The sequence below is a fragment of the Megalopta genalis genome, chromosome 2 (assembly GCF_051020955.1).
Source record: "Megalopta genalis isolate 19385.01 chromosome 2, iyMegGena1_principal, whole genome shotgun sequence".
NCBI classification, from domain to species: domain Eukaryota; kingdom Metazoa; phylum Arthropoda; class Insecta; order Hymenoptera; family Halictidae; genus Megalopta; species Megalopta genalis.
This window is the reverse complement of record NC_135014.1, coordinates 4,192,426-4,220,278: the sequence shown is the minus strand read 5'-3', so window position 1 is coordinate 4,220,278 and position 27,853 is coordinate 4,192,426. Positions and strand designations below refer to the sequence as shown.

Here is a 27,853-nt window from a genome sequence, read left to right as displayed (position 1 = left end):
GCTACTACACTGCTCATTTCTCGCAAATATTTGCTCGGTAGAAAAAGTCTGCCTGTACCTTTCAACAATTTATCTACCGATGGTTATTTCACAGTCATTTCGGAGAAAAATTTTTTATATTTTATTACTATATTTTCATCTATACGAGTCAACAATCTTTCTACAAAATTAATGCGATTACATTCTTTTCGATAGTGTTGTTCGGAAAAAGATGATCCAGCTCGTCCTTTAAGTCACAAATCTTAATAAAGAAGCCTATTAACAAATGTACTTCGATCTTTGTCAGCGATAAAAGTGGCGAATTCGAAGTGTCAGATCTCAGAATTTTTCTCTGACATAATATCTGTAACCGAACGCGGGATATTACTTATAATCTTCAGTGAATATATTAATTTCTTGTTCAAACTGAAACGTAATGCTTACTACAAGAATCGATGGCACTTTATCAAACACGCGCTATTGACGAAATACCTTTCCTCGAATTATCTGTAGTATCCTTATAATCGATAAGTAATTTGAAGAAGTTTGGAAAACATAATTTTGTAGTTTTGTTCAACGCTCCACGCAATTTTTGCAAAAATCTTTCGACTCCAGTAAACTAATCCTCGTAACATCTCAAAAAAATTCAAGTCGTTTGGTAGAATTTTTAAAAAAGTTATTCCCTTTCAAATGGTGTACACGTATTCAGAATTTTCATTTGATTTTCTGTTACTTACTATTACCATCCGAAGACACTGATTTATAAAGCATTATTTATGCAAATTATCCAGCCGATAGTATGTGAAAAGTGCCTCGTGAAAGTGTCAATAATATGCTAACGCACGAATGTTGATAGAATCTAATAAACTCTCCGTTTTATTTTCGCTATAGTTGATATATTCAATATTATTGCGTATGTATTTAATATTTATATATATATTTATAATTTATTGGGTTGGCAACTAAGTAATTGCCGATTTGTTCAATGAAATAAAAGAATTTTTTTTTACTTGGAACGAAGTTTGATCTGTAATGTATTTTCCATTTTGTTCGATGACCTTTTGCCGTCTCTCCGACAACTTGAAAATTCCACGCTCGTAGAATGTCTGATCCTTTTCGGCCAAAAACTGAGTTATGTGAGATTTTACAGCATCATCGTCGTTAAAAGTTTTACCACAAAGGGATCGAAATAAGTGGTAATCCGATGGCGCGAGATCAGGGCTATATGGTGGGTGTAACATCGATTCCCAACCAATATCCATCAATTTTTGCCGAGTGGACAAAGACGTGTGCGGCCTAGCATTGTCCTGCTGGAAAATGACACCTTTACGATCGACCAATTCTGGTCGCTTTTCCTTGACCGCTGCATTCAATTTGTCCAGTTGCTAACATTCGCGGATAATAAAAAATAACATAATAATAATAATAATAATTTTATAATATAACATTCACGAATATCATAAAAATGGGAGTGAGAGACGTCTATAACTGAAATCGGCAATTACTTAGTTGCCAGCCCAATAGTAATAACGTTTCAGCTCGCTAGATGAACGTTACTCGTACGCAATGTGCAACACCGAAGCGGACAAGTATCAAAAAGTACTACTTTAAACACGATTACATCCACCGTGAGTGTCCGTACGTGTCACGAACGGTTGGTACGATCTATTTCCGGTCGAAATCATACTAGGCTTATTAGCGTACTCTGTAAGCTGATTTGACGACGAAATCGTTTTATCTGCTGCACCCTGTTGAACATTTACACCGGTTGAGAAGCGAATCCGCCACCCTCGTCTAATGGCTTGTTAATTTCATGCTAATAGCATAAACGAATATATATGGCAGTATTAGTAGCACAGACAATACAGAAAAATGATCGAACAGTATATTCCATAATAAACTCGACACGATCATTTTTATTGAACTGTACAATTTGACTTTAACGTTCTTCTATGATTATTGCCGATACAGCTAATGGAACAATCAATTATTATTGTGAATCAGAAAAATGCCCGTGTTCAAACATCGAGCTAGGAACAGAATTTCTTTTTTGTACTCGTTTCAACTTATTGTGTACAAGAATCATCAAAATTCAGTCATTTTGGATGATTTTCAGATCGAAGAAAGTATAAATTATTTGAGATTTGTCCGATATCTTAACATCAACGTAAAGTCTACAGTCTATGGTATTCAATTATGGGACATTGTTCGTTCAAGTGTCCCTCTCGTTTGACCTAATTTTTCATTATACTTCCATGTAACCGGGATTATTCAACAATGGCGGCTGCGAGATTGTGTTTTCGCTCGTCGATCGTCTCTGGATTATTTGGCGTGGACTTTTCACAAAAAAGTCTCCATAGAAAAATTAGTGTTTTAGTTACACTCGCGATTCGGTTGATCCTAATTTTTTTTTTGCACACGAATACGCATTCTGTAAATTTCATGCATTCCGGAAAGTCATAAACTATGAATTAATTTCGCTCGCGAAGGCGCGCAGCGGTTAAAGTCGCGATAGTAATCAACATTATAAATGCAAATTCTCGGTAATTCACCTAGCTGCCCATCATGCGATCGTCGAGTGGAAAGAGTATAGTTACTACCAACCATCCGAGATAGGAATTTGATGGCAATAACTCTTCAACGAATTGATACGAATCATGTTTAGATTGCATACATGCGAAACCCGTCGGAAAACATGCTGTTATCTTCGTAAACAATTGCAATGATAAAAAAACGAACTTGCACTAAAAACGTTCGTGTTACATAACAAGTATGTAAACGAACTCCATATCATGTTTGACGGTTTCTAGTCGACCGTCGTAACTGGAGAATGTAAAAATGGCAATCAATTATAAACTCCGTATTTCTGAAATATAAAATGTCACTGGATAATTAAACGTTGCCTGAAATAAGCAAATATGTGATTGAAATCCTGTATTCTTGCGCACGATATTGATCTTAAAATCATTTTCATCTGAAAAAACTACGCAATCGTTGAACCCAGAACAATGAAAAAAATAAGCATAACGAAGATAACGAAGGCGCCGTTATATTCGAAATTTTGGTGTAACATCTCCTCCTAATATTAATGTAGATCGAATTAATGTAATTAATGCAATGTATGCCACTCTGCGAATCCGCAGCACACAAAAGCGTATGAAAGAAGTGCCATAAAATATGATACCGCTAAAAATCATTGAACGAAAATATTTCTGAACCGAGAAAAACAGTGAAATTATCGGAGAAAATTGTCAAAATATAAAAGACTGTCTATCAAAAGCCGTATTAAAAAAAAAAGAAATTAACTATTGCTTGTATCAAAGCAGGAAATAAACGACAATTTAGAAAATAGTTGAAAACAGCAGAGATAAGTGCTTCCTTCGCCGCTAAAATAATATTAAGATATAGAGCAAGTCCTTTCTCAAACCGGCAGCGGTAATAGGTTTATTAAAGCCACAAGAAGACTGTCTAACAGAGCTTGTTCAAGCTTATGATTTAGCAAATAAAGAGCCGCTTAATGTCGTACATTTCCTAATAAACCAGTATATTTCTCATAATTCGGAATTCCTACGCGCACATTAACAGATCAAGGTCGTAATTTCACGAGCATCCCAATTTAACGTGTTATTAGAAAGACTACGGTTGGAACGCGTAGTTCGCTCAAGCTTTTAACCCCGAAGCGACGATCCTTTAAACCGGTGTCGCGCGATACTTAGAAAAAACACTTCGGAAATTAAGCACGATCAAAGATCGCCCAAGGACCAACGTTGGCAAGAGTTTCCGGATGCCATTCTTCGTTACCTTTCGCCCTCGTTTTCCATTGCGAAAGCATCGTTCACCAATCGAACAGATCTGAACAACACCTAGCCAACAAAGCAGGACCACTAAAAATCCTCGACGTCTTCGGCAACATGTATATTATTATCATTAATACACGCAATTTTAGAGATGTCCCTAAACCTGGGAAAAACGTTGAAGACTGCGAACGGTCCCAATTATCGGGGCTCGGAGAACCGCTAATCGAGGTCGCCGAGTAGAATCGGAAGAAAGCGAGTCCCGTTTAACTTCCTGCCAACCGGAGATTCACCGAGTATTACAACAAGTAATATGCTCACCTAATCATAATATCTCGCCCCGAGACGATCCCGAACCAGCAGAGGTTCATTCAGCGGAAACCGCGCGCTACCTTCTGATCCAACACTTCCGGCCGACACTTTGCTGTTCTGTCCTCCGGTTTCTCTGTTCCTTCCCTTAACAGGGAGCGCTATACGACTCGGCGTGGCGTCGATAGCGGGATAACTAAATCACTACGAGGGGGTCAGTTCGCGGCGAGTACGTCTGTCAATCTGTTAGTGCCCACAGCCATCTCAGGGACGTCGCGCGGGACCGCGAAATCAAGCCAACCCGGCCTCATCCCACTCCTCCACTCCCCAGACACTAGAAAAAAAGGTGTAGCAGAGACGCGAAGGGGGATAATCGGCCACCATTGACAGCTTCACGGAAGTAATAAAACTCACGGTTAAGGATAACTATCAACAAGGGGATGTCGTCGCCTGATCTCCGAGTCTTCGTCAAGGATTCGAGGCTATTATAATATCGGTTTCGGTTCTTCGAACGGTTCCGAACAAAGACCGCGAATCTCCGTGCGAAAATGATCTTATACCAATCGTACGGAGGGTTGGTCATTCGGGTTGGTCAGAATACTAATTGAATTCGCAACCTCTGTCGAACGATTGCTGTGCGGATTTTTATGGAAAATATTTTTCAAGTTGATTGCGAGATAAGAGAAGCGAGAGATGTACTCTTCCTTTTGATCATCTGAACAGGGTGAAGATAATGCAGTAAGATTCGCCACGTTTTCTCTCGCGCATAAAATCCGCAGCGCAGATATGAAGAACCAAGTTCGACAACTGCTGTTATATGTTATCATTACGGTTTCTATTTTACAGTTTCTTCTAAATGTTATTTTTTCATTTCTGAAACGACTCCGGGGTGAGCCCCGCCGATCCATCACTGGTTTCAATCTTCACCGCAATTAGGCTCGAATGCTGTCGAGGAAACGTCGGCGACCTGAACATTTTAATAATTCTGAATATTATCTCGTAATTCTTAAGTTCTCTGAATTCTGGTTCTCTAACAACCAGTTAGAATCATTGGCTATTTATTTGTTGATGCCGAGTGGTTTTTGACCCACGCCTCGAGCGTGTTGCAGTAACGAAGAGACATCGCATTTCCGTCAGCTTATCCCGGTCGTAGCATAAATAAATATAGCGTAGAGAGTTTCGATTGTTTTATCGGCCAATACTGCGCTACTCCGAACTGATCTCAATTAGTTCTGAAACATTAATCATAATATTATATAATATAATATTAATATAATAATAATATTAATAATATTATATATATAATAATTATATAATAATATAATATTATAATTATAATATTTATTCGACGATATTCATTGACGTTTCATCTCTTGAATCTTTTCCATTCTTATGCGTTCTCTTGTTAATCTATACATCGGTCTCCATAATTGCTAAAAAATAGTTTCAGGAAAATAGTATTAAAAAATTACATTACAATCACAAAACTCATCGTTTGATGAAAATAATAAAGACCGTAAGGTAGAAAATATACATAATTAGAAAATGGTACCTTCGTTTCTATCACTTTAATTACGACTGATTAACCGATTCACTTTCAGTAAGTACATGGTGTCCCATTGATTGACCTACCAAAGAGAAACGCGTGAGATTGAACCGGACGATGTAATTAACGAATTCGTTGACCGGCGTATTAACGTTATTGACGATAAAAAATTGATGTTTCCCTCGAAGTATAACCCTCGCGTCTAGCAGAAAAAACGAAACGACTATACTTGTACGTGTAACTGGATGATAAGGCCGAGACAAAGAGAAAACTTTTTGACTAATCAAATATATTGCCATCTACATTGGCGAATTAAAAAAGGAAAAGAGAGATCATCGAAGGGCCCAGTCTCTGCACCCCTGTGCCCTGCTCGAGTTAAATTACTATAGAAGACTTTATCCACTTTAGGCACTGGCCGTCAGGCAATCATCCTATTGGCGTGCCATCGTATCATGAATGACGGTAAGAAAAGCTACCGAGAGCCGGTTACCACGAGTTCCCCTGAAATACTATGTGCCGCTCACTCTCCTGTATTCCCACGGTCCACTTCGCCAAGACAAAACAATACGAAACGATGTTTTCAATCGGACCAACAATGGGACACGTAACGAATGCTCATCCTGACGGATGTCGCAGCAGTTGGCATGTTTGTCAGCATGACGTTTTAATGGACCGAAGAAAGACAAAGCATAATTGTTACCAATTTAAGGTAATTCCATCGGTGATGGGTTCCCGAGCGGTACCAACGATACATGCAACCTCCACGAAATTTAACCCTGTGATAATATCTTGGGGTCCGTCATGACCCTAGCCAAATTTTCTATAAAATATTTTCTACTACTGTAGCAAATGATAGTTGCAAATATCAAGTTATCCTAACTTGCTCTGAATATTTTTATATGGTCATACGGTAATGTAATTATTTGCCATGAAAGCACCCTGATCATTTTAGTAGTTGCAAAATAAAAAATATGAAACCAATTATTTGACCGGCGTTAATAGGTTTAATGTTGGATCATAGAATTAGAGGTATTTCGGTCAATTTTTACAAGGTTTTCAAAAATATCCTAACGTGCCAATTTATGCTCCGAGGACGAAGGTTACCATTACGGGGTTGAGCGGGTGTCTCCTCCGCTTTAATGACAGTCGTGCGGAATGCTAGAATGCGACACGGTCGCGTTGTTTGAATTTTTCTTAACGCTTGTCTATCAAGGAATTAGTTGTAGCTAGGCGTTTCACGTCGCTATCCGCGGAGCCTTCCTTCTTATTGCGTCTCTGGCCAGTTTAAGAAGCGACTTGCGAGATAATGACCCAATTAGATGTCATTTACACGTGAGTCACATTGTCAATTTATCCATGTCCGGCTGCCAGACTTTAATGTCTCACGCGCCATGGTTTTATCCACGTTTGGTATAGAAAGGTAAACTGCCTCGAGTAACGCGTAGTGTTGTTAAACGCTGCGTCCGCAGCTTCTGCTTCCCTGGAACTTCGCCGTGCGACTGCAACGAAGAAACATAATGTCTTGACACTCTTATTGTCCCACAAATACTCGGTGAACATTAAATGACGAATCTCTACTTTATGATAATAGAATGTTTTGCAAATCAAGCTCACTCTTTTGCAAATCAAGTTCACCACAAATCACACATTTACATTTCCTGTAACAATTCCAGGTAAATTAAATGTCCATATGCTGTGGTCGGTCTAGAAACTATCCACTTAATAAATAACGAAATTGTATCAATTTTACTTCATTGTACACAGAGAGAGAAAGATGACCCTGTTTTTGAATTTTGTAATCATTTAAATATTTCAGCGGTTACAGGCTGACCCAATAGTTATTTTCGTTTTCAACTAGTGCGAAGGCTAACATTGTTGACAATCGTACGCTGAGCTAAAAAATGTTTCAATAAAAAAACATTGACAGAAAGATAATTGTGTTATTTGTAAATGTTCATATTATAGGATAGCTATTGCTTTAATTTGCAAAAGGGTGGACTTGAAGCGTCAATCTTGTGGCAATCGTGAATTGATTATTTTTGCCGATTTCTTGCAAGAATCCTGTGGCTTTTATACGCTCCACCGCGTCCGCAACGATGGGGCTCCAAAAAAGCAGCAACATCGACGGTGAACGCGGCACTGAACGCGTTAATGCTGCTAATAATCTCTTCCTATAAGAAACTAAAATGACCCTTCCGTTTGAATAAAAGCAACAGACATAATTGCCAGCACTGTGTCTGACGGTGTCCTATTAGCGGGAGAGGTCGTTAAAACTGGTTCAACGTCGAATGACGTCGGAGCTCTCGTTTTCTTACCTACCTAGTATACATATCCGGTCAGCGGACACTCTGCAACTTTCCTACTTCATTCATCGACGCATTCTGTGGCCTTTGAAGGTTGCACAGGCAGAAAGGAGCAGGCACGGTCGCGCGCCGGCGATCAGAGTCAGCCGGCGTGCACGCCGACCAGTTTCAACATAATAATTCCTTCTTGGAAATACATCGCTGGTGTACCACTGCATTCTATGGTATCGCGAACGGGATTCGTATTCGCTCCATGTGAACGCACGAGCCGCGAACGCTTTGCTCGTGAGCTTCCCATGCCTTTTTATCTCCGGCTCTTCCCACAATCCAAACGTTGCTCGGCGTTAATAAAAAAAAAAATTAATAACTTATCTACCTTTTCGACAACGGTTCACGACAACGGTTGTCGATCAAATTTACTGCGTGCCAAAACTGAGATACGTACAATACTTTTTTGGCTCGCGGGCTCGAATCCTTGTCCAGGAACGCGATTACAATCGTGTGTCTGGAATGCAATAAGATAATATACATATAAGAAATGCGAGATCACGTGACCGTGTAACAGGAAGTCGTAATGATAGGGAGTACGGCATCAATGAAATGGGAAACTACCAATGACTGGAACACTATCGTCATCTCCGACAGTCCCTCTACGTCACCTTTGGGTCAGCAACCGTGACGTGCTTTCACCAAGCACACAGACACAGCCGCACCGAGCGTTACAACTTCTTGCTATCGCTGAACCACTTTCGAATTAAAAACCCTCCTGGAAGGGACCACTAATCGGCGTTGCGTAATAACAACTAGAAAGAAACTCCAGAGTTTTTCGATACCATTTACAGGCTAATGGACAATTTCGAAGAGCAATTCCGAGAGACGTTCGCCGACCAATCAGATTTCCGTTTCGGCGATTAATTATTACTTTAGAGGTTTTTCTAAATTTCGCATTCCTTTCCGTTCAGCTCGCGTGATGACAGTCTATAAAACCTGCAAATACCGTGCTTTAATAATACTCATTAAAATTCGTTTTCGTAATAAGTAATATTGAATAAAATTTATTATAAATTGTCTAAAATTTATTTGTATACGCGAATATAATTTCCTCAATTTTATATCGTCGGTCACCGGTCACGTCGATTTATCACTAAAACGAGGAGTCAATAGGAGATCGAGAAAGCACTCTAGTTTTTATTATTTTCGACTAAAAACGCCAAGGTTATGTCAACGGGTGCTAGAATCTCGAGTTAAATCTGCGAATGATCTGAATCGGGTCATTCCAATCCTAAAAAATACAACAACGTACTTAACACAATGTACAACAATGTACAATGTACAATGTACAACAATGTACAAGTACAACAATGTACTTAATGATCAAGATATCGCTGCTAATTATTATAATAACCTACTGCCATCAAGATATCGTAGGTCATTTCTCAAAATAGAAAAAAGCAGTGCAAACGTAAACAATTACCTCCATGTCCTCTTGACTTCTACGAAAGCAAGGTTAACTTGTCAGCGCATAATCAAAATAAAGCGGTCAATGACAGCCGGCTACAAATAACATACATTTTGTATTTCGAAAATACGTTACACGGACCGTTAAATTTTCGTTATATCAAGGAAACAAAAAGAAGACCAAGAGAAACATCACTGTACTCCACTTAAGAAGGGGACAAAGTACGTACCAATAACCTATCGACGATCATACATCCTGGGAAACCGCGATCCCGAACGAACTCCTGCGTTCCATCGAAAATTCCGTTCGTTCGATTCTCAGAGCGCACACAGGTATTCGTGGCTGTGGCCGTGCACGTGCGCAAGAGCGGCCTATCAGGGAAGTGAGAGGGGAAGGTTATCGACGGCGCCTCGGAGAGCGAAGCGAGAAAGAGAGAGAGAGAGAGAAAGGAGGAAAGAGAACCGAGAGACGTTGAAGAAAGAGAAAAACTAAAGGAGATAGTTCAGCCAGGTAAGAGAAGCTGTGTAGGTGTAGCCGGGCGAGTTCGTATGGTGTTGAGGCGTACACTGTGCGATGGTGTAGACCGCGTGCCGGGATACGCTGGTGCACGGTGGTGGGGAGGAAACGTGAATGATCCATAGAAGCTGTGTCCCTGTGTGGATCGTCTACGGTAGCATGTGTTGGTCTATGGAGAGTAATGTACCGACGGAAGGGAACGGGATGGTAGTGGAACGGTGGGAAACATCAAAGAGATGGTAGGGATACGGCCGGGCAGAGCGGTGGGGTGCGGGTAGAGGTTCGGCTTCGGAAATGGCCGCGGGAAAGTAGAGAGCGTTACGTCGTCCGGCAGGGCAGGCAGGCAGGCGAGCCAAAAGTTTTTCGAGTGCAGCGCTCGTTAACCCGGCGCTTCGGGCGTGCGATTCACCGGACCAGGGAGACTCGAACACCACGGTTGCGATGTTTTGAGTAAACTATCGAGGCTTGGACCGAACAGGGAGGAATTATCTAGCCGGCAGTGCAGTCGGTGTCAGTGGCTGGGAACAGAGACCAGTGCGGGCGGCGGTACACGAGGATGGCCGGCGACGACGGTGCACCACCGAACAATGAGATCCTCGGTGCGGACGGAGAGGGGCAGGGTGCGTCAGCGCGGGGGGAACCGCATTCCAGAGTGGGCGGCATCCTGGAATGCGATCCCCCCGGTAACAGGAATTCGCCGAGCGAGCGAGCCTGCAACGAGCACGACGACGGAAGCGGTGAAACTGTGATTGCCAACGACGATTGTAACAACACCGCCGAAGCCGTTGGGACCGCCGTAATTGCCGACGACAACGGCGGCCTGTGCCGATATGCTATCGGCACCGCCAATACCGCTATGTCTTTCATCGAGGTTTGCCAGGTAATAACCGGGATCGCCGGTGTTACGTGCTTTAATCTCTGCTGGCTCTGGCTGTCAATGAATCCCTCTGTATTCTCCTCTCTTTCTCTCTCTTGCTTCAACCTTACCGCTTGGTATCTCCTTTGCGCGCGTTTCACCGCCTCTCACTCTCTCCTCGTCGCGCTCACGTGAAAGCTCTCCAGCCGCTCTTTCCGATGAGAAGATCGATAGACCCGAACCGATTTCAAAATTATACTTTCGTTCGGGTTTTGGATCTCGAACGCCGGTACCGCGGGTCCCGATTGAACAGCGATCGGGACCATTATCGTGTGTCAAGCTATTCGGTGTTCGAAGCAAATGAGAACGAAGCACCGTTAATCGTTCAATTACTACCACGCTTTCTCTTTTGCATTTATTTCGACGGATTTTTATTCCCAGCAGTGTTACAAGGGTTGACCTATTTTTTTGTTTTGTTTCTGTTCTTTCAGATCCGACTGCAGCATCTTTTCCCGCAATTAGTTTCGTCCTCACAGCGGTACAGCCTCTGCGAGGACTCCATCGAACTGACAGCGGAATGTTTGGCCAACGACGTGATACGATATCTGCTCAAGGAAGATATTTATCTTATATCGCGAGACCCCGTGTCACGTAGCATGAGACACAATGTGTATCAGATGCTGAACAAACATAGTATCTTATTCGCGAGCATGGTGAACCGTTTGAATGTTATGCCGGACACGGCGTACGAGGCGTTCATGGGAGTCGCGGATGAGCTGTTTTTGCACGGCGGCGTTACATGGCCGAGAATCGTCTGCTTGTACGCGTTTATGGGAAGGCTTGCACTGTGGGCCCGCGACAGGCGAATGCACAACCTGAAGAAAAAATTACCGCTGTTCGTCTCCAGATTCATTAGCGAGAAAGTTGCACATTTTATTAAAGGATACGGAGGATGGGTATGTATAATCTGTGACACTGTTTAACGTTACTTATGACATTACTCGTGTTGCTTATAGAACTGGCAATTTATATGTTTATTCGTTTGTTATTACATTTTGCTAGTGGATTATATCGTTCGTGTAAACATTGTCACGATCGATGGATTGTTTTACCATTCCATTGTTAGCTTCGGTACCGATGTAATCTGTATAGAGATATTATAGGATGATTAATCGTCTCTTATCTATATTTTGTTATAATTCTTCTGTATCTGATATTTATATTTTTCCTTAGGATCAGCTGTGTATAGAATATCCTGTGGCAGAAGAGATTAGCGGAGCTATATGGAGGAGTCTTCTGATGACTGGTGCAACCCTTGGTTTGGTTGCAACTATTTTAACTGTAACTTCCTGATATACCCTTACAAATCAAGCCTCACAGGGTATGTTTTCCACAAGACCTTTTAGCGTACTTATATTCTACCAAAATGCGCTGAGAAACAATTTCCAAGAGTTTGTAAAACGCTCTTACATTGGTAATGAACATGCAATTGTGTGATCGGAAAGCTGAATGTATTATGTCTTTGTAACGGATGCAGGATATGAATTTATCATCTTCTTCTTGTAGCACACACACACAATCTTCATATCAATGTCACGTTCGTTTAGAAAACATCCTACTTTTTATGTAACTACAACAAATATGTAGCATAAGAGAAGGATAACTATACAAGTTCCCTATTATATTCATATTTTGTACTAATTGCAGCTCGACGGAGTAGTTAAATTAGTATACAGAAATCTTATTTAATGTTAATCTAGGCATTTTATATCAAAATAATTTCATACGATACTCAAAATTAACCTTTCAGATATTTATATTAAACAAGATTCTCAAAATTTTATTGAATTTAGGTAGAAGCAATCTAAATGTATTTATTTATAATTTATTTTAGGTAGAAAATATATTAAATAATAAATTCCTCTTATCAATCAAAGACCATCAAAATGAATGTGTAGAATTTATAAAAAAAATGATTGATGTAATAATTGCTCGTTAAATATATGATAAACACCAGTGAACATTATATGTGGTAGCTTCTAATAACATTACAAAATTTTTATATAAGTATTTGAAAATAATAAACACTTCTGCAAAATATCAGTTTTCTTATTTGTATCAGTTGTTCTCTAAACCTGTAATAAAACATGTCATCTGCAAAATTAAATACAAAAAAGTTCTATATATGTTGCAATTTATTTGAACATTTAAACATTTTATGTTAATAAAATATTTAGATGTTTTTTTCCACTTTTATAAGTGAAGCTTTTACAACCATAGAATAGAGTAAGTTGATTTAATTCAAGTAACTAATTTTTATGAAAAATGTTCAGTCAATTTCATTAAAGATAATCAATACATTCATTTGCGCTTAATGATCACATTAAATATAGTATTACTCGGTAATTATGGCGAGTAATGTCGGCGTAATACACTAAAATATTTAATGAAAAATATCAGGCTCTAAAATCTATCTGAAAACGATCAAAAATAATAAGTAAATGTAAAAAAATGATCATCGTCAATATTATTAATCTTAATAATAGTATAATGTCTTGCAAAAAAAAAAAAGACAGAGTAGTTTGGGATACAAGATCTTATTCCTAAACAAATTAATATCAAGAAGGTATTTTCGCAAAAGAAAACTAATATTTTTAGCGCTAGAGTTATTAAAAATATATTTTTCAGATATTGGTATAGTTTTATTTGAAGTAGTATACTTATTCAAACATAAATACAATCTACGTACTACTCAAAATATATTGATTTATTGATTGATACCAGAATGCACGTATTCTAAAACCAAAACGTTTCTAATGTACATGAATATTATTAGTGGGTGTACCATTATATGACTGTTTCATCTTTCGAACAAATAAGATAATATCATTTCAAGTACTAGTGTGCAGCATTAATCATTTGATTGCAGAATTTAACGGATGATTTAAACTAATTATATTTTATTGTTAAAATACTTTGTGTAGCTTTTGCATACACATTGCCAATAAGGTGCCACGATCGTATTTTACTAGAGAAAACTTTTTCTCTATTGAATATCGTCACCGACGGATATCATACTCTTGATATTTCCTTGACAGATTTTAGCACTATTTTTCAATTTATGTTTCGGATATGTTTAACAATTTAAAAAGTCTAAACTCAACTACCGAAAATCATCATATAAGTCTTAATAAATGTATGATGATTTTTAAGAACAAGTAATCATTACACAAATTACATAAAAATCGTTTCTTTAAATATCTATGTTCGAATATTAAAAAAACGTAATTTCTTGATAGCTATATATAATTTTACGCATTACATGAATATACAATAAACTAGAGAATAATTTCCTTTGAATATATCTAACAGTTTTCTTAATTCTACTCAAATTTTGTGACTGTACAGAAAACAACTGCATTTTACTTTTTTTTTTTTACTTCCTAACGTGGATAATAGTAAGAATCAACAATTTCTTCACTTTTTCTTTAATAAACCTTCAAATGTTTCTACTTTAGTTTTGCTAATATTGATATTACAACTATATATAAGTATGTATTATGCATTTATGTGTGAATATATAACTATATAACTGTACAAACGGAACTGTTATTTCGTTCCCCACTTATACAACAATAAGTGATCATTTTGTCATGGTCATTAACCGTAAATTAATTGATTAACTGTGTATAAAACATATCGTCAGCACAATAAGAATATTTAATGAAATAAATTTGAACGAAAACGATAATTTGCCAACTTTTCAGATTTCAAATGAGTAATGATTACAAAATGTATAATGCATATTATTGAACATTAATCTTTTTACGAAAATAAGGTAATTTAGATTAGAAAATTCAAAAAAAAAACATTGGACCCTTTTACATCATGTAAGCATAATTTCAATAATTTGTCCGAACGTAAAAAAATAAAATTGAATCAAAGAAGACTTTCATTTAATGTCAAGGTTACATACGATATTGACGATATGATCACTTTAATTCAGCTTACACAAAAAGTGGCAATTATAGCCTGGACGTATTGTAGTCCAAAGTAGAATGAAAATGATAAATTACCTCATGAATCTTATTTGCACCAATATGTTCAATTACCCTTTCATAAATCGAATGCACAGATCTGAGAATACGAGACAGATAAAGATATTCTAGTCCTATAATTAACCTTTTCATGTACTGCTTAGCAAATTCTCGAGAAGTTTTCTTTTCTTTTATATTTACTTAATTATTTTTCTGGAGAATTTTATAGTAATCTGAAAAGGTACGCTGTTATACTACATATAGCAATAAAATATATTAAGCGAATTTTTCATTGAAAGTTCGTCTCAGTACTGCAACGCACTGTTTCGATTTGTTTCATCTATCAATGTTTTAACGATCGACGTGTATAAAATCGATTCGAAATTCAAGACATACAATTGCAACCCATATTTATGAAGGATAAAGACATTACGACAACAAATAGCACACAGCTAGCGCAAATCAGAGCTCTCGTAATCAATATAAAAGAATTTTACATGAAGCCTGATAGTAGTAGGATTCAATTTTAATAAATTCATAATTCATAATGATATATGTGTTGCCATAGATCATATTGTGTTTAAAGTATATGTAACACGTAAATCACTTGATGACATGTCCTATTTTTCGTCTCTTTATCAGCTTTCTTGATTTATCACAGCTGGGGCAACAGTAACAAGATAAAAAACTTGTTGTACATCCCCGAAACACAAAATTGGTACAGTCCTCTATTCCACGTAATCCCACCAATCCTTTTCATATCCTTCGTGTACATGTTCTAAAAGCACTTTTCTCCGACTATCGCAGTATCTTAAAAAATTAATAATAGCAATATATTTTTCTGCTTTTATCATGATATATAAACTATTCGACATATTATTTCTCGAGCAGCTTACCTATATTTATCTTGAACTTTTTGCTTAATATCAGCAAGGTTTTCGCTTGTAATATCTCTTTCAAGATATTCTGAGAGACGTTCTGTCGTTCCCTCTAGATCTTTTTGGTTGTCTTCAAAAATCACAGATTGGTTATTTTTTTTCAAATAGTAAGCAAAAACGTAAGTATACATAAGGGTCTGTCTACAGGAACACAAAATATCTACGGCTTTTTTCAAAAATTGTACCTAAAAATTTTAATATAAAATTTAATGTAATTGATAAGCGTGCATGGCATGAGTTCCTTTCACTTAATTGTAATTAGTTCTACCTCAATCCAGGACATATTATGCTGCTGCATTTCTTCCATTTTTTCTTTTACGCTTGCATAAAGTTTACTTTCAAATTTCAATGACTGCATGTGATTCATATATCTATTACAATAAAATAAGTATCTTTGCAGTGCAGATCTTTTCTTCTCTTGAGCATCTCTAGCAGCTTTGGCCTCCTCTTCATCGTAGCGATTACAATTATACCAACTAGAACCATGTGGCTCCCAAGGTCCAAGACACACCCAACAAAAATCAGTTTTGCAATTCTGATTTTTGCACACCATATGATTACAACCACCATCCTTCTCAATCGTGACGTTACACTTCGGACACTCTTTTGTATTTGCAGCTATCCAATTTGATGTTTCCGAGTCGTCATCGCATTTCTTTATCCATTTACGTAGTAAATGACATTTTACTGGGTCATGCCAATTTTCACCACAATGGAAACAGAATGTATGTCCGCATTTACAAGTTACAGGTCTGGCTTCAATGTACTGTACTTTTATAGCGTTATTACAATCTGGAGATGGACACCACCTTAGTAGCCTATTACACTAAAAAATCAAACATCAATAACGTATATTAAGAGTACTATTTTCCATAAATTAGAACAATAAAATACATGCAATAAAATGATAGTTACTTCAACGAAACTATTAGTTATTAAATGCTGATATTTCAGCTTGACTTTAGAGTCTTTGACAAGACGCATAACACTGGCATCGTCAACTAAAATGTCACACGCGTGTGCTGCACACGCGATTGTTTGACCAACTCCTTCCTCCATAATCTTGGTTGTGAGGTATTCTCCCCAGCAACCAGTACAAAAGCGATGACCACATTCAAGTCCGGTCATCATCTAATAAAAATTTAAGAAAGGTATTATATTTTGAATATAATTTATGCTTGTCAATAAAATAATTATTATGTTATTATTCGATAATTTTATATTGCACATACTGCAGATGGTTGAACCATAAAACAAATTCCACATTCCTCTGTACCATTTGTCATCATTTTTGTTGACTAAAAATAAAAGTAATAAATACATAACGCGATGTTTATCTTCGACGTACACAAAAGAGAAAAACGCTGATACTTACCAAAGCGCTCTGGGAAGATTGACTTCTATTTATTAATGGACCCTTTCTAAATGGATTAATAACGCGTGCTTCTGTGAATAATTTCTCTTGATCTCCGTCATAAAATCGTTCCATTAATTTCTCTTTATCCCATTTGAAATGATTTAACAAAATACGTGTCGTTGTTGCTGGTATCTGCAATCAAAATTGTGTAGTCCTCCCATTGTATTTACTTTACTATTGATATATATGTATATATTATAAGCAATGATGATTTATTTCGTAATATACTTCTACAACTGTGTTGACTTCTTTTATAGAATCAATCATATGTTGTACTATCTCTTCTGTTGATAAAACTTCAAAAGGATAATCATCAACATCTGTAGTTCGTTCTCTTGGATTTTCTGCTTCAATTTCCATAGCAAAATCCACATCGTCACCACTGGACTCATTGCCAGAGTCCACATCATCGTACATTTCCTCTTCAGAATCCATTTTGTTATCGATTTACTAAGCGATCAAGATTCCAACGAATACTTTTATTTTATGTAATTCGCACCTGCACATAAAGCCATGCAAATCATACAATTTTGGCAATTCTGACACTATATTTTCTTATTCTATGCACTTTACTCCATTCATTCAATAACATAGTAAGATTGTAAACAAGCGTGTATTATGGTAAAAAGAAAACAGTACAGATTTACATTCAGATTTACAGATTATCATGTAGCAATCGGAGCCAGTAAAAATATTATCGCGAACGCAAGTATCGTTTTGTTGCTTTAGGAATAAGCGCGCACAAAATTAATAAATCACAAGAAAATGTATCACACCTGTACACGCGAAATATTGTTGTGGCGGAACAAGGTGAAAACAGCTTATGTTTCAGCACATGACGTCATCGTTAGATACTTCCCGAATAAAGCCAGACGCTTTATTGTCAGTTTCCCTTTAGTTTCTGCCGACAATATCGCGAGAAATCTACGGTCACTACACTTTGTAAATCTTCCACTAACATGGACGGTAAAAAAATTTTTCCAATAATCTTACAATGCTCGTAAGCAAGAATAAAATCAGCTGCCAAAACATCAGAGTTGAACTCCGGTAGCTGATATACCTAATGCTACTGCCACGGGGGGAGCGATGAATGGGCTACCGTGGCGCCAGCCAATCTGTGTACAATATTTCTTCACTATAAGCTCGAAATTACTATAACTTTCAAACGAAAGAATCCTCGAAACTCTATTTTTTGAAAATAAGAAACAAGGAACACGGAGGTAAAATGTAAATGAGAATAATGACTATTTTTTAGGATTCCATATAAATAGGATAAATCACTAACTTATAATATGGAAGGTAAGCCAAACTTATAGCGGGGGAATTCCATCCTATATAATGGCGTCTCGTGTTTATGGAACTAAGATTTCTTGATTTTTGTTAGACCTATCTTTAAAAATAGTCTAACATCGCAAACAATATTTTCAATCGAACCAATAAAAACTAACAAAAATAAATTCTTTATACGCGTTATGCATTGTAAAAAATCTTATAGGTATATATACAGTTAAACAGGGCAAATGTATATACATATAGCATGTGTGCGCGCTCGCGTCTGTGTGCGTGCGTGTGTGCTGTATATTTGTATTATGTATAGGAATGTATGAACGTACGTATATAGATACGTGTACGATTATAATTAAATATACACCTACATTTGTACAAATAGTAAAAAGTAAAGAAATTAAAACGGAAAATTTATTGTTACTTGATAGCGAGCAAAGTTCGAAATTTCTTTCAAGTAAACAGATCTGTGAAAACGTACATCACTCTGTAATCGTCAAACCTGGAAAATATTCCGAAAATTGAGAAACGAAAAATAACCGAAGTAAATTTTGTTCCATTGATTTCTGAGAATATGACTTTTCGACGGAAATTGACCATTTTTTCGATAAATACGAAAAACACTAAATACACTTAACGCGATATCTTGGCATATAATTGATGAGAAAGTTTCAAAAATTGACAAGATGTATTACCATGCGCGATACTGTTTTCAGCCATTGCACCCAATCAAGTTATCAAATTAGCAGGCTAATCAGATAAAACCATAAATTAATCTAAAATGCACTGTTTGCCATGAGAAAGAATGGACGAGCTTATAGCTCGAACACTACAGTCACGTCCACTACCATAACTTCTCCTCGATTAACTTGAAAAATGTTACGTTTTTTCACTGGTCGAAGCCACGGCTAACTGATGAGTGAACAGGAACAAACACAAAATTTCGCGTGATATTAGCCAGGAAATTGAGAATCAAGTAATAATGACAGGACAACGAAACGTCTCGTCACCAAGTGGCGTTTCACTAACTCGAGTCAACTACTTGAAGTTTGCTTCGTCGCGGCGCACAGCTGACGCACATAGGCGTCTACACGGGGGGCACAATTTTAACGTAACTGTTCAAATACAGACTATTGTATCGTTTCTAGTGCTTCGTATCGAAGTTTATAGAAATATCCGACATAAACCGCTCTGAGGATTGAATGAGAAGTTCGCAAGTGTCACGTACAACGTTAAAAATAATAAGGAAATTCTATTACCAGAAAGTGAATTGTGTTTGGTGAAGTGATATTTATTTTAATAGACGACACAAATTACCAGCGATGAATCTGCATTGTACGATCAAATTTGAAATAAGTGTAAACCAGCAAAGGGATTCAATTTGTGTTTTATGCGACGGTAATGTACGCACATAAATGCATCAGGGTTATTTATATGATTCGGAGCAATCTGTTTATATAGGGGTTTTAAGTAGTTACGCCAATGGGTGTACGAACGATGAACGGAGAAGCTCGCCTCGCAACGTTCAGTAAAGTGAACTTAACCCTATCGTAACGTAATATTCGGAATAGACATCGATGTGAATCCCTTAGTTCTCGGGCGAGATGAGTTTGCCCAGCGTGAGTGATTATTCTTTATTAGAAAAACTCGGTTCAGGGAGTTATGCGACCGTCTACAAAGCTATTAAAAAGGTATGTACACTTTGATGTCCGAACGAAGAAGCAATCGAAACATTCGAAACATATGATGGCAGTGACGGAACAAATTGGGCGGGAACCACAATCTTATTTTTTGAATCGTTTTCTTCTTTTTTTTCATTTGGATGCATCAAGTAGAATTTAACCTAACCTAATTTAACATTAAATAAATATATGTATAGATATATTATGAGCTCGTTTTTGGCTTATTAGTATGTCAGTGAAAGAAGAAAATTGTACAAAATTTTGACGTTAATTGTAAGCGACAAAGCATCGAACTATCAAATAGTGATTTATATTTGTTATGTTTTTATTACATAGCAAGACACCGCAATGCAGTACAGGTTACTCGGCGTCAAACGTATCTCGTTTACGATCTAATTAATTAAAGATATTACTACACAATTTAATTATTTAATAATACTATTCACATTGACGTCGATATAAATTTGACAGTTTCCAGTTATTCGACCAGCAGGATAATTAAATGTAGGTTTGAATGTAACGAGAGATCATTATCGGTACTTTGACCACAGTATCCGCGGTATAATTAAATTCTCGCCGTCAAGAACCGGAAACGTAATTTTCGAGAACACGAATACTTTGCCTCCTTTCATTGTAGACATTAAAATTGTTCGATCTTCAACGGTAGATTGAAACGAACGTAATTTTACAAAGTGGGCAAGAATTATCGCGATCGAAACAAACATTATGCCAACGAATCACAAGTTTTTCAATTACATGTTTCGATCGTTCACATGCTTTATTTATAAAATCGTTAACGTTACATTCGACCGCCTGCAATTGTTGATTATGAAACTATTCGAAAATCACGCGTTGATCGCCATTGAAATAAATTCTACTTATAAAGCCGCGCTTCGTTTTACATAAATTTATATCCCGGACTTTAAACTGATTATACTTGCAGTAATTATCATTGCCCGATGAAACAAAGCTGATAACATTCTACAGACAAATCTCGCGCTATTCTTATAAGATCGATTGCTAAATTCGCTCGCGTTTAAAATCTAATTTCCAAAAGCCTTGGAAACAGTCTGAGAGAGAGAGAGACTCACTCTTGGGTAGCGTTCGCAACCGCTTAGAGGTGTCACGGGGCCACCGCTACCTAGACGCGATATTACTGAACAAAGTTTCCACGAATACACTAACCTTTGCGCTACTTTTTATTTTCTGTCGTAACGCGGTGCAGAAAATATCGGCGTTTGTTCCCGCGTGTCGCGGACTCCGGTGCGACACGTTTTAATGTATTCCAATCGGAGTGGTCTCTGTCGGTCGAGCGGCTGCGTCGGTTTGAGAGGCGGCCAGTAAAGATGGTTGCATCGAAGCTTGAAAGAAGTAAGTTATCCCAAGGCGATATAACGTAATCCTATTGTTGGTCGTTTGTAGGATGGATGCCGCGATGTAGTCGCAATCAAATGTGTAGACAAATCGTCACTGTCCAAGTCGGCTGTCGATAATCTCGTCACGGAGATCAATCTTCTGAAAATCCTCAAGCACGAGCATATCGTGGAGATGAGGGACTTTTTCTGGGACGACGGGTTAGTAGAGCCCCCAAAAACCACCTCCCAGCCTGATAGACCTGAAACAAGCAATTCCCCTGTAATGCCGGATCAAATGTATCGTGCGCAGAGTCAGTTCACAATTTCGCCCGTCGTTGTATTATTATATTCAGCCATGTTCGAGTCAAAAAACGAAATCAGGCCTAGCATAGTTGATCGTCCACAGCCTGTACGTAAAGACAACACACCTATCACCTAGCGTAACTTAGGCATATATACATCGTGATGGAGTACTGCGACGCCGGCGACTTGTCGAGTTTTATAAGGAAGAGGCACAAGCTAGCCGAACGAAATTGCCGGGGCTTTTTGCAACAGCTCGCGCTGGCGCTGAGGTACCTGCGCGATCACAACGTCTCCCACATGGACCTGAAGCCGCAGAACCTACTGTTGACGAGGCGGCCGCATTTGGTGTTAAAAGTCGGAGGTTCGTTCGCGCGCCCGAAACGATCTTTTCTCAGCCACGCCGAGCCCCGTCGCCATTTCGGCTATTTTTATATATTTCAGACTTCGGTTTCGCTCAATACCTCTCCAATTCCGAGCAAAAGTTCGCCATCCGGGGCTCTCCCCTCTATATGGCGCCGGAAATATTATTGAAACGGAAGTACGACGCCCGCGTCGATCTCTGGAGCGTCGGCGTGATCATGTACGAGTGCCTTTTCGGCAGGGCACCCTACTCGAGCACCAGTGTCCAGGAACTGAGCGAGAAAATCAAGGACACTCGACCTATAGAGGTGATTACGATGTGATATCGATTCTCCTTCGTCGGACCAAAAACAAAATACATATTCCTCGGTGTACCGACACACGCGCGATTCGCACACATGTTAACCGTGTTGTAGTATCGTGTCTTTGTAGTTGACTATAGTCCATCGCGTACGTACAGGGTGTTTCGACGTTACTACTTTGCTACATTCATTGGAATACGGGCCACGTATACTCCGTACACTCGCCTCGGGCTTGGCTATGTTTCATTGAACTTTCATTGCGTATTTGGATGTTAGTCGTTTCTGTTCTTTTTTTTTTTAGAAGACTGGTTCTGTATGGAATGTATGAAAATTTGATGCGCGGCTCGATCAACTTTTCTTGTCGAATATGGAACTCGAGGAAGAGAAATCCTGTGCCCGGTAACCACGAATTCTCGCTGTGAGCTATGTCGCGGTCACTGTGAAAAAAAATGTTACAATTGAAATCGCATCTTCTTTCGTAACATTTTCTTTCGTACCTTTACGGATGTTTTCGCGTGAAAATTGAATAATGCTTGTAAATTGTAAGATTAATCAGAGGACGCGAGAGCAAGTACGATTTATTTATTATCGGGTTTTTAAGACATTCGCTATAAATTAACTACTACAAACAAACGTCGATGAATTATTTATTGCTTGCATATTATACGCATGTAAATTAGGTATCTTTTTAATTTGAATACGGTATGCATTTTTGTCTTATATTATTAATTTCTGGGTACTTTATAATTTCAACTCATTAACGACACGTTCCAGGAACGATGACATCCGTTCAATTACACGTCTGTAATATATTTGAAAATTTCTGGTCATAAAACGTAGTGACACAATTTAACCGCTCAACTTGGAAACACCCTGTCTAAATATAGAAATGTACATACGCAAAGCCAGTTGCGTAATTAACTATAATTATAACTTATACGCAACATATATTAGTGGTTGTGTATGTGTATTTAAAGTTTTATGTATATATATATACATAAAACTAACTAAATATATATATAAGTGTAATAAGCATATATATATATAATTCTAATAAGCATTTATCGCACGTAAATGATTTATGCATGTAGTAAATATGTATAGTATACGAACAGGGTGGAATATCTTAACTTTTTAATACGTGAAGTAATTAACGTTCCAACTACCTCACCGATTTTATAGTAATTAAATAAAGTAATTTGTTGATGAATAAGTGCATTGGATTATAGGTTCGGGCTGGTCTCAAGAAATGCATTTTTATAACTTTTAGAATATATATTGAATATAAATATATATATTTATATTCAATAATATAATATTTCCGATTTTATAGTAATTAAACAAAGTAATTTGTTGATGAATAAGTGCATTGGACTATAGGTTCGGGCTGGTCTCAAGAAATGCATTTTTATAACTTTCAGAATATATATTGAATATAAAAATATTATATTATTGAATATAAAAAAAATATATTATATATATACATATATATATTTTATATTCAATTTATATATATATATATATATATGTATATATATATTATATTGAATATAAAAATATTGGAAACATTTAGACGTCCCACCTTGTACTTATAAGTTGCAAGTGAACAAATTAAGATTCAAGAACGAGAACGTTCATGCGCCATACATTCGGGCTCGTCCGTTAATAATGATGTGTTGTGGGTTAGTTACCGAAAGGATGCCAGGTGACACGCGAGTGCAAGGACTTATTGCTGTCCTTGTTGAAGCACGATCCTGACGAGAGGATAACATTCGACGATTTCTTCGCTCACGAATTTTTGGATCTGGCACACGCGCCGACAAAGGAGAATTACGAGAAGGCGGTAGAATTGGTCCAGCAAGCGGTGAAAATGGACACGGAGAAGAACCCGAAGGAGGCGTTTTATCTTTACTGCGAGGCGCTTCGATACTTCATTCCTGTTTTAACAAGTAAGAAGACGTGTGATCGATTTCGGTATAAATAAAATGGACGCGGTCGTAAACAGATCGGCATGGTGGACCAAACGATTTAAAAATACACGGCATTTTATTAGATGAGACTGAACTAAAACGGAAAGAGATTTTAAGGTCGCACGTAAATAATTACATTAAGAGGGCTGAAACACTGAAAGCCTCCTGTATAGAGGTTGCCGACGAAAAGGATAAACGGAACCCCACGATGATCCCGAGGGTGGCGGCCTTGAGCGAAGGATCATCGTTAGCGTATCCCGAACTATGTTTGTATCGAACTTTTTTTTACTAATCCTTTTATTCAAACTCTCGATATTTGATCGTGCGGCGAAAGTGCATGAAACAATATTTCTTCTTCCCCGTCACGCTGCGCAACTAATGGAGCACGTAATTCTCCAACGAACTTTTAAATTCTTTCAAAATTAATAACAACTCTGATAAGATAGTCTCACGTGGCGTTCTACGTAATTCCTAATCAGGAGTAAGAAAGTTTTAAACGCGTTCAACTTTTTCACGTCGTTTGTTACCGTATCACGAGGACGGCGCAGTGTTTCGATGGAATTTCAATAGAAGTAGAATTCTGTGCAAAGTACGAAATCCGCTGGAATAGAACGGAGTCTTTGCTCGGTCATACTCGGCGGCAAAAACGAACATCGCTCCGCGACGGGGCTTGCCATCGAAAAACAGGTCGTAATTGATAAAACCGGCTTGTTCGGCGTTCTATCGATACATTGTTCGGTAAGAAGAAATATTACTTTATGCTTGTGTGTAGCCGAAGTCACAATATGAATCGCAGCTTTAGGCTTCGAACGAAAGGATCGGACGTCGATTCGACTACATTGTGCCCGTTGTTGTTGCGTATGTTTAGGGACACTTAGCAAAAGTACAACCAAAATACTCGATGGATTGGAAATAGGAGAAACGGCCGAGCAATATCTTGCCGAAGGAAATTACGTACACGCGTTGGAAAGGTTTCAGTCCTGTTTGGGGGTATTGGTACCGCTGTTAAAGAAGGAGCCAGCGGGTCGAAGGAGAGATTTGTTGTACAAACAGGTGATTAAATGATCTTGAGCAGATGACCATTTTTTTATAATCATTTTTCCTGTCGATATCTTCATACCCGCGTTGACTCACCAATTGTTTTATTTTCTTACAAGGGTTCAATTGCAATTTGATACAGCGTTTGAATATTTCTTTTAGCAAGTATTCTAGTAGGTATTCTGTTTAAATTATATATTTTGATATCGATTGATTTTATGAAGACGATTACAGAAAAGAGTCAACGAAAGCATCGATAACAAAAAGAAAAATTGGTAATTTCAAATTAAAATTCTTCCGCAGATGTGAAATGTCTTCTTTGAAACATAATTTTGTTTCTAACATAACTTTGAATCGTCAAATTTTTGCTTGCGTTACATTTGTTATTTGCTCGATATATACATAGTTGTATTCGAATGCCATGAAATTTTCAAGATGCTGTTCTCGATTAAATAAGTAAAATGCTATTCTCGAAATAGGTCTCTTGCAGCGGTCTGTTCCTATTCTATTAAAGATGCAGTTTTAAGAATCTAGGCTAATAATTTTATCATCCAACTATAGAAACTGTAGTGTCGATGTTACTTTAGTAAGACATATTGCTATAAACAACATGTTTTCTACTTCGAAATATTAATTAATATTAATAATATTAATTAATTTTGAGCATCGATTTCTGCTTTTTCATATTATATTTGTCGTATTCGACAATTTCTTTGTTGGATGAAGGCAAGTGTAATTTGTATTGTTTTGCATTTCACAGGATTTTATCAGATAAATATGATTAACAGGATTTATCGAGGCTAATCAAATATTTCGAAAGTAGTAAGACTTTAAAATACTCGGACATGACGTTGCGGGCGCATCACTTCCCAGCTATCCCTATGAATTTGTAATTGTTATATTTTGTCATGTTTTTGCATAGGTTCAGCTCTGGATGAAAGAAGCCGAAAGCACCAAAGGTCTGCTGGCAACAAGGGACATCGAAGAGTCTGTCCAGCGAGGTTCTGATTCATTCGAGCAATGCATAATACAGTAATTTTAAATAAAGGCTCAATCTTGTCAAAGTCATCATATTTTATGTATTATTTTACTAATTTATTGAAAACACGCACGTTCCAAATTTTGCAAAATTATTTAAAGAATTTCTCCTATGGACAATTTGTAAATATTCTAAGTCGTCGATTTTTAAATTAATTTCAAATATTTTCAGGCGAGAGGTATATTTAGTAAAAATGGCATCTCAAATAGAAATTTATATTTTTAACGAAGGATTTTAGTTACTCTTAAAATGTAATGAAAATTATAGATACAATCATGGGAAACCTGCCCGTATATGTCTCGCAAAAAAAATAGAAATTTTGATCGCCATAAAAAGATCACCGAAAACGCCGAACGCTTTTTTTTCTTGAAATACAATTTTTAAACGTATGGGCATGACTGCATAAAATCTAATAAATTGATCAAGAACATCTTACTGCATTCGATTCGTAAGTAGCTTTACTATCGTCTCTATAAGCATAATATGTGTACAGGGTGTTTCATCTGAAACGAATCATCGAATTGTCTTCAGAAGATGATTAGGTATCCTGTTTGATTTGGGACACCATGTATATATAGAACGCACTTTATTTTCTATTCGCATTTTTGTTCACCGTTCTCTACAAATATGGATTAATCGTCATAATTTTGGTTTTTCCTGTACGATTAAAAATAAAATGTTAGCTATTGAAATTTTTTCAGAAACTTTTTTAACGTTTTAATCCACAAATAATTCAGTGATCGAATTCCATGCCCACCGTTTAAAATTTTAATTAAAAATTTGTTACTGTAACGAAAAATGTATTAATAAAAACCACGTGAACTTTTGACAACGTTTGTCCCTCTTTTAAAGGATTCACAAAAATGACCTATTTTTGAGTCTTTCGAGCGGAGGGTCTTCTTAATAAAAACACTGTCCTCATTAGCGCAGTTAGCGAATCCAACACGAACTATTTATAGTCTACATCGCGCGTTGATGTATATATATATATATGTATATAAATTATTCACTTCACTATACGAATAAATAAACACTTTCGCATGAAATTTTTAAATATAAGAGATTTGCATTATTCTGTAGATTGAACTACCAAAATACCATAACATTTTTTTTGTATATTATAAGATGTGAATAAGTGTTCGAATGTTAAGTATTTGTTTACTCATTTTATTTGTGTTATATTTGACAAAATAAAGGACGATTTTTGAGAATTTTTATTATTTTCGTTTAATCCTCGTTTCACAAAATTTGTGAACAGTTATTTTCAAAATCTTAATTTACTATAACACCATTAATAACATTATTTTCGATTTTTACTCGAGCCCCTAAATATTAAAGTAATCAAATATTTGTAAAATCGATATTT

At 37.2% G+C, this 27,853-nt stretch overlaps 4 protein-coding genes and 1 long non-coding RNA gene across 13 annotated transcripts in view; 2 read left to right on the top strand and 3 right to left on the bottom strand.

Moving 5' to 3' along the window:
* Positions 1–4,400, bottom strand: part of LOC117228086 (synaptic vesicle glycoprotein 2B) — a 58,612-nt gene extending 54,212 nt beyond the window's left edge. Inside the window, exon 1 of the mRNA XM_076528710.1 lies at positions 4,095–4,400. The gene's annotated coding sequence lies outside the window, so the exon portion shown is untranslated. The remainder of the gene's footprint in view (positions 1–4,094) is intronic.
* Positions 4,401–5,327: 927 nt separating this feature from the next.
* Positions 5,328–9,485, bottom strand: LOC117228089 (uncharacterized). Its single transcript, XR_013037212.1, has 3 exons — positions 9,406–9,485; positions 8,544–9,213; positions 5,328–8,436 (listed from the first exon to the last, which is right to left on the bottom strand). It is a non-coding gene; the product is annotated as an uncharacterized LOC117228089 (long non-coding RNA).
* A 109-nt stretch (positions 9,486–9,594) lies between these two features.
* On the top strand, positions 9,595–12,860 carry LOC117228087 (uncharacterized). Its single transcript, XM_033483757.2, has 4 exons — positions 9,595–9,611; positions 9,712–10,786; positions 11,254–11,718; positions 11,996–12,860. Exons 2-4 carry the CDS (start codon positions 10,463–10,465, stop codon positions 12,113–12,115), a joined length of 909 nt encoding a protein of 302 aa, XP_033339648.1. The 5' UTR covers positions 9,595–9,611; positions 9,712–10,462; the 3' UTR covers positions 12,116–12,860.
* A 582-nt stretch (positions 12,861–13,442) lies between these two features.
* Positions 13,443–21,444, bottom strand: ari-1 (E3 ubiquitin-protein ligase ariadne-1). 6 transcript variants are annotated; one of them, XM_033483656.2, is made up of 10 exons: positions 19,134–19,443; positions 18,148–18,269; positions 17,931–18,055; positions 17,383–17,653; positions 17,113–17,286; positions 16,970–17,035; positions 16,653–16,868; positions 16,006–16,563; positions 15,696–15,922; positions 13,443–15,609 (listed from the first exon to the last, which is right to left on the bottom strand). In XM_033483656.2, the coding sequence occupies exons 4-10, from the start codon at positions 17,587–17,589 to the stop codon at positions 15,528–15,530; spliced, it is 1,530 nt and encodes a 509-aa protein (XP_033339547.1). In that variant the 5' UTR covers positions 17,590–17,653; positions 17,931–18,055; positions 18,148–18,269; positions 19,134–19,443; the 3' UTR covers positions 13,443–15,527. The 6 variants fall into 6 exon arrangements, with proteins under 6 accessions (XP_033339547.1, XP_033339546.1, XP_033339548.1 ...); XM_033483655.2 differs by having other exon boundaries at positions 17,931–18,269; XM_033483657.2 differs by lacking the exon at positions 18,148–18,269.
* Positions 19,629–27,546, top strand: Aduk (unc-51 like kinase 3 homolog Aduk). Of its 4 annotated transcripts, XM_033483660.2 has the most exons (9): positions 19,629–19,836; positions 19,900–20,129; positions 21,543–21,694; positions 21,925–22,139; positions 22,220–22,446; positions 24,128–24,389; positions 24,494–24,676; positions 25,279–25,463; positions 26,371–27,546. In XM_033483660.2, exons 2-9 carry the CDS (start codon positions 20,043–20,045, stop codon positions 26,482–26,484), a joined length of 1,425 nt encoding a protein of 474 aa, XP_033339551.2. In that variant the 5' UTR covers positions 19,629–19,836; positions 19,900–20,042; the 3' UTR covers positions 26,485–27,546. The 4 variants fall into 4 exon arrangements, with proteins under 4 accessions (XP_033339551.2, XP_033339552.2, XP_033339555.2 ...); XM_033483661.2 differs by lacking the exon at positions 24,494–24,676 and having other exon boundaries at positions 19,629–20,129; XM_033483664.2 differs by lacking the exons at positions 19,629–19,836; positions 19,900–20,129 and having other exon boundaries at positions 21,553–21,694; positions 21,882–22,139.
* Positions 27,547–27,853: the final 307 nt, after the last annotated feature.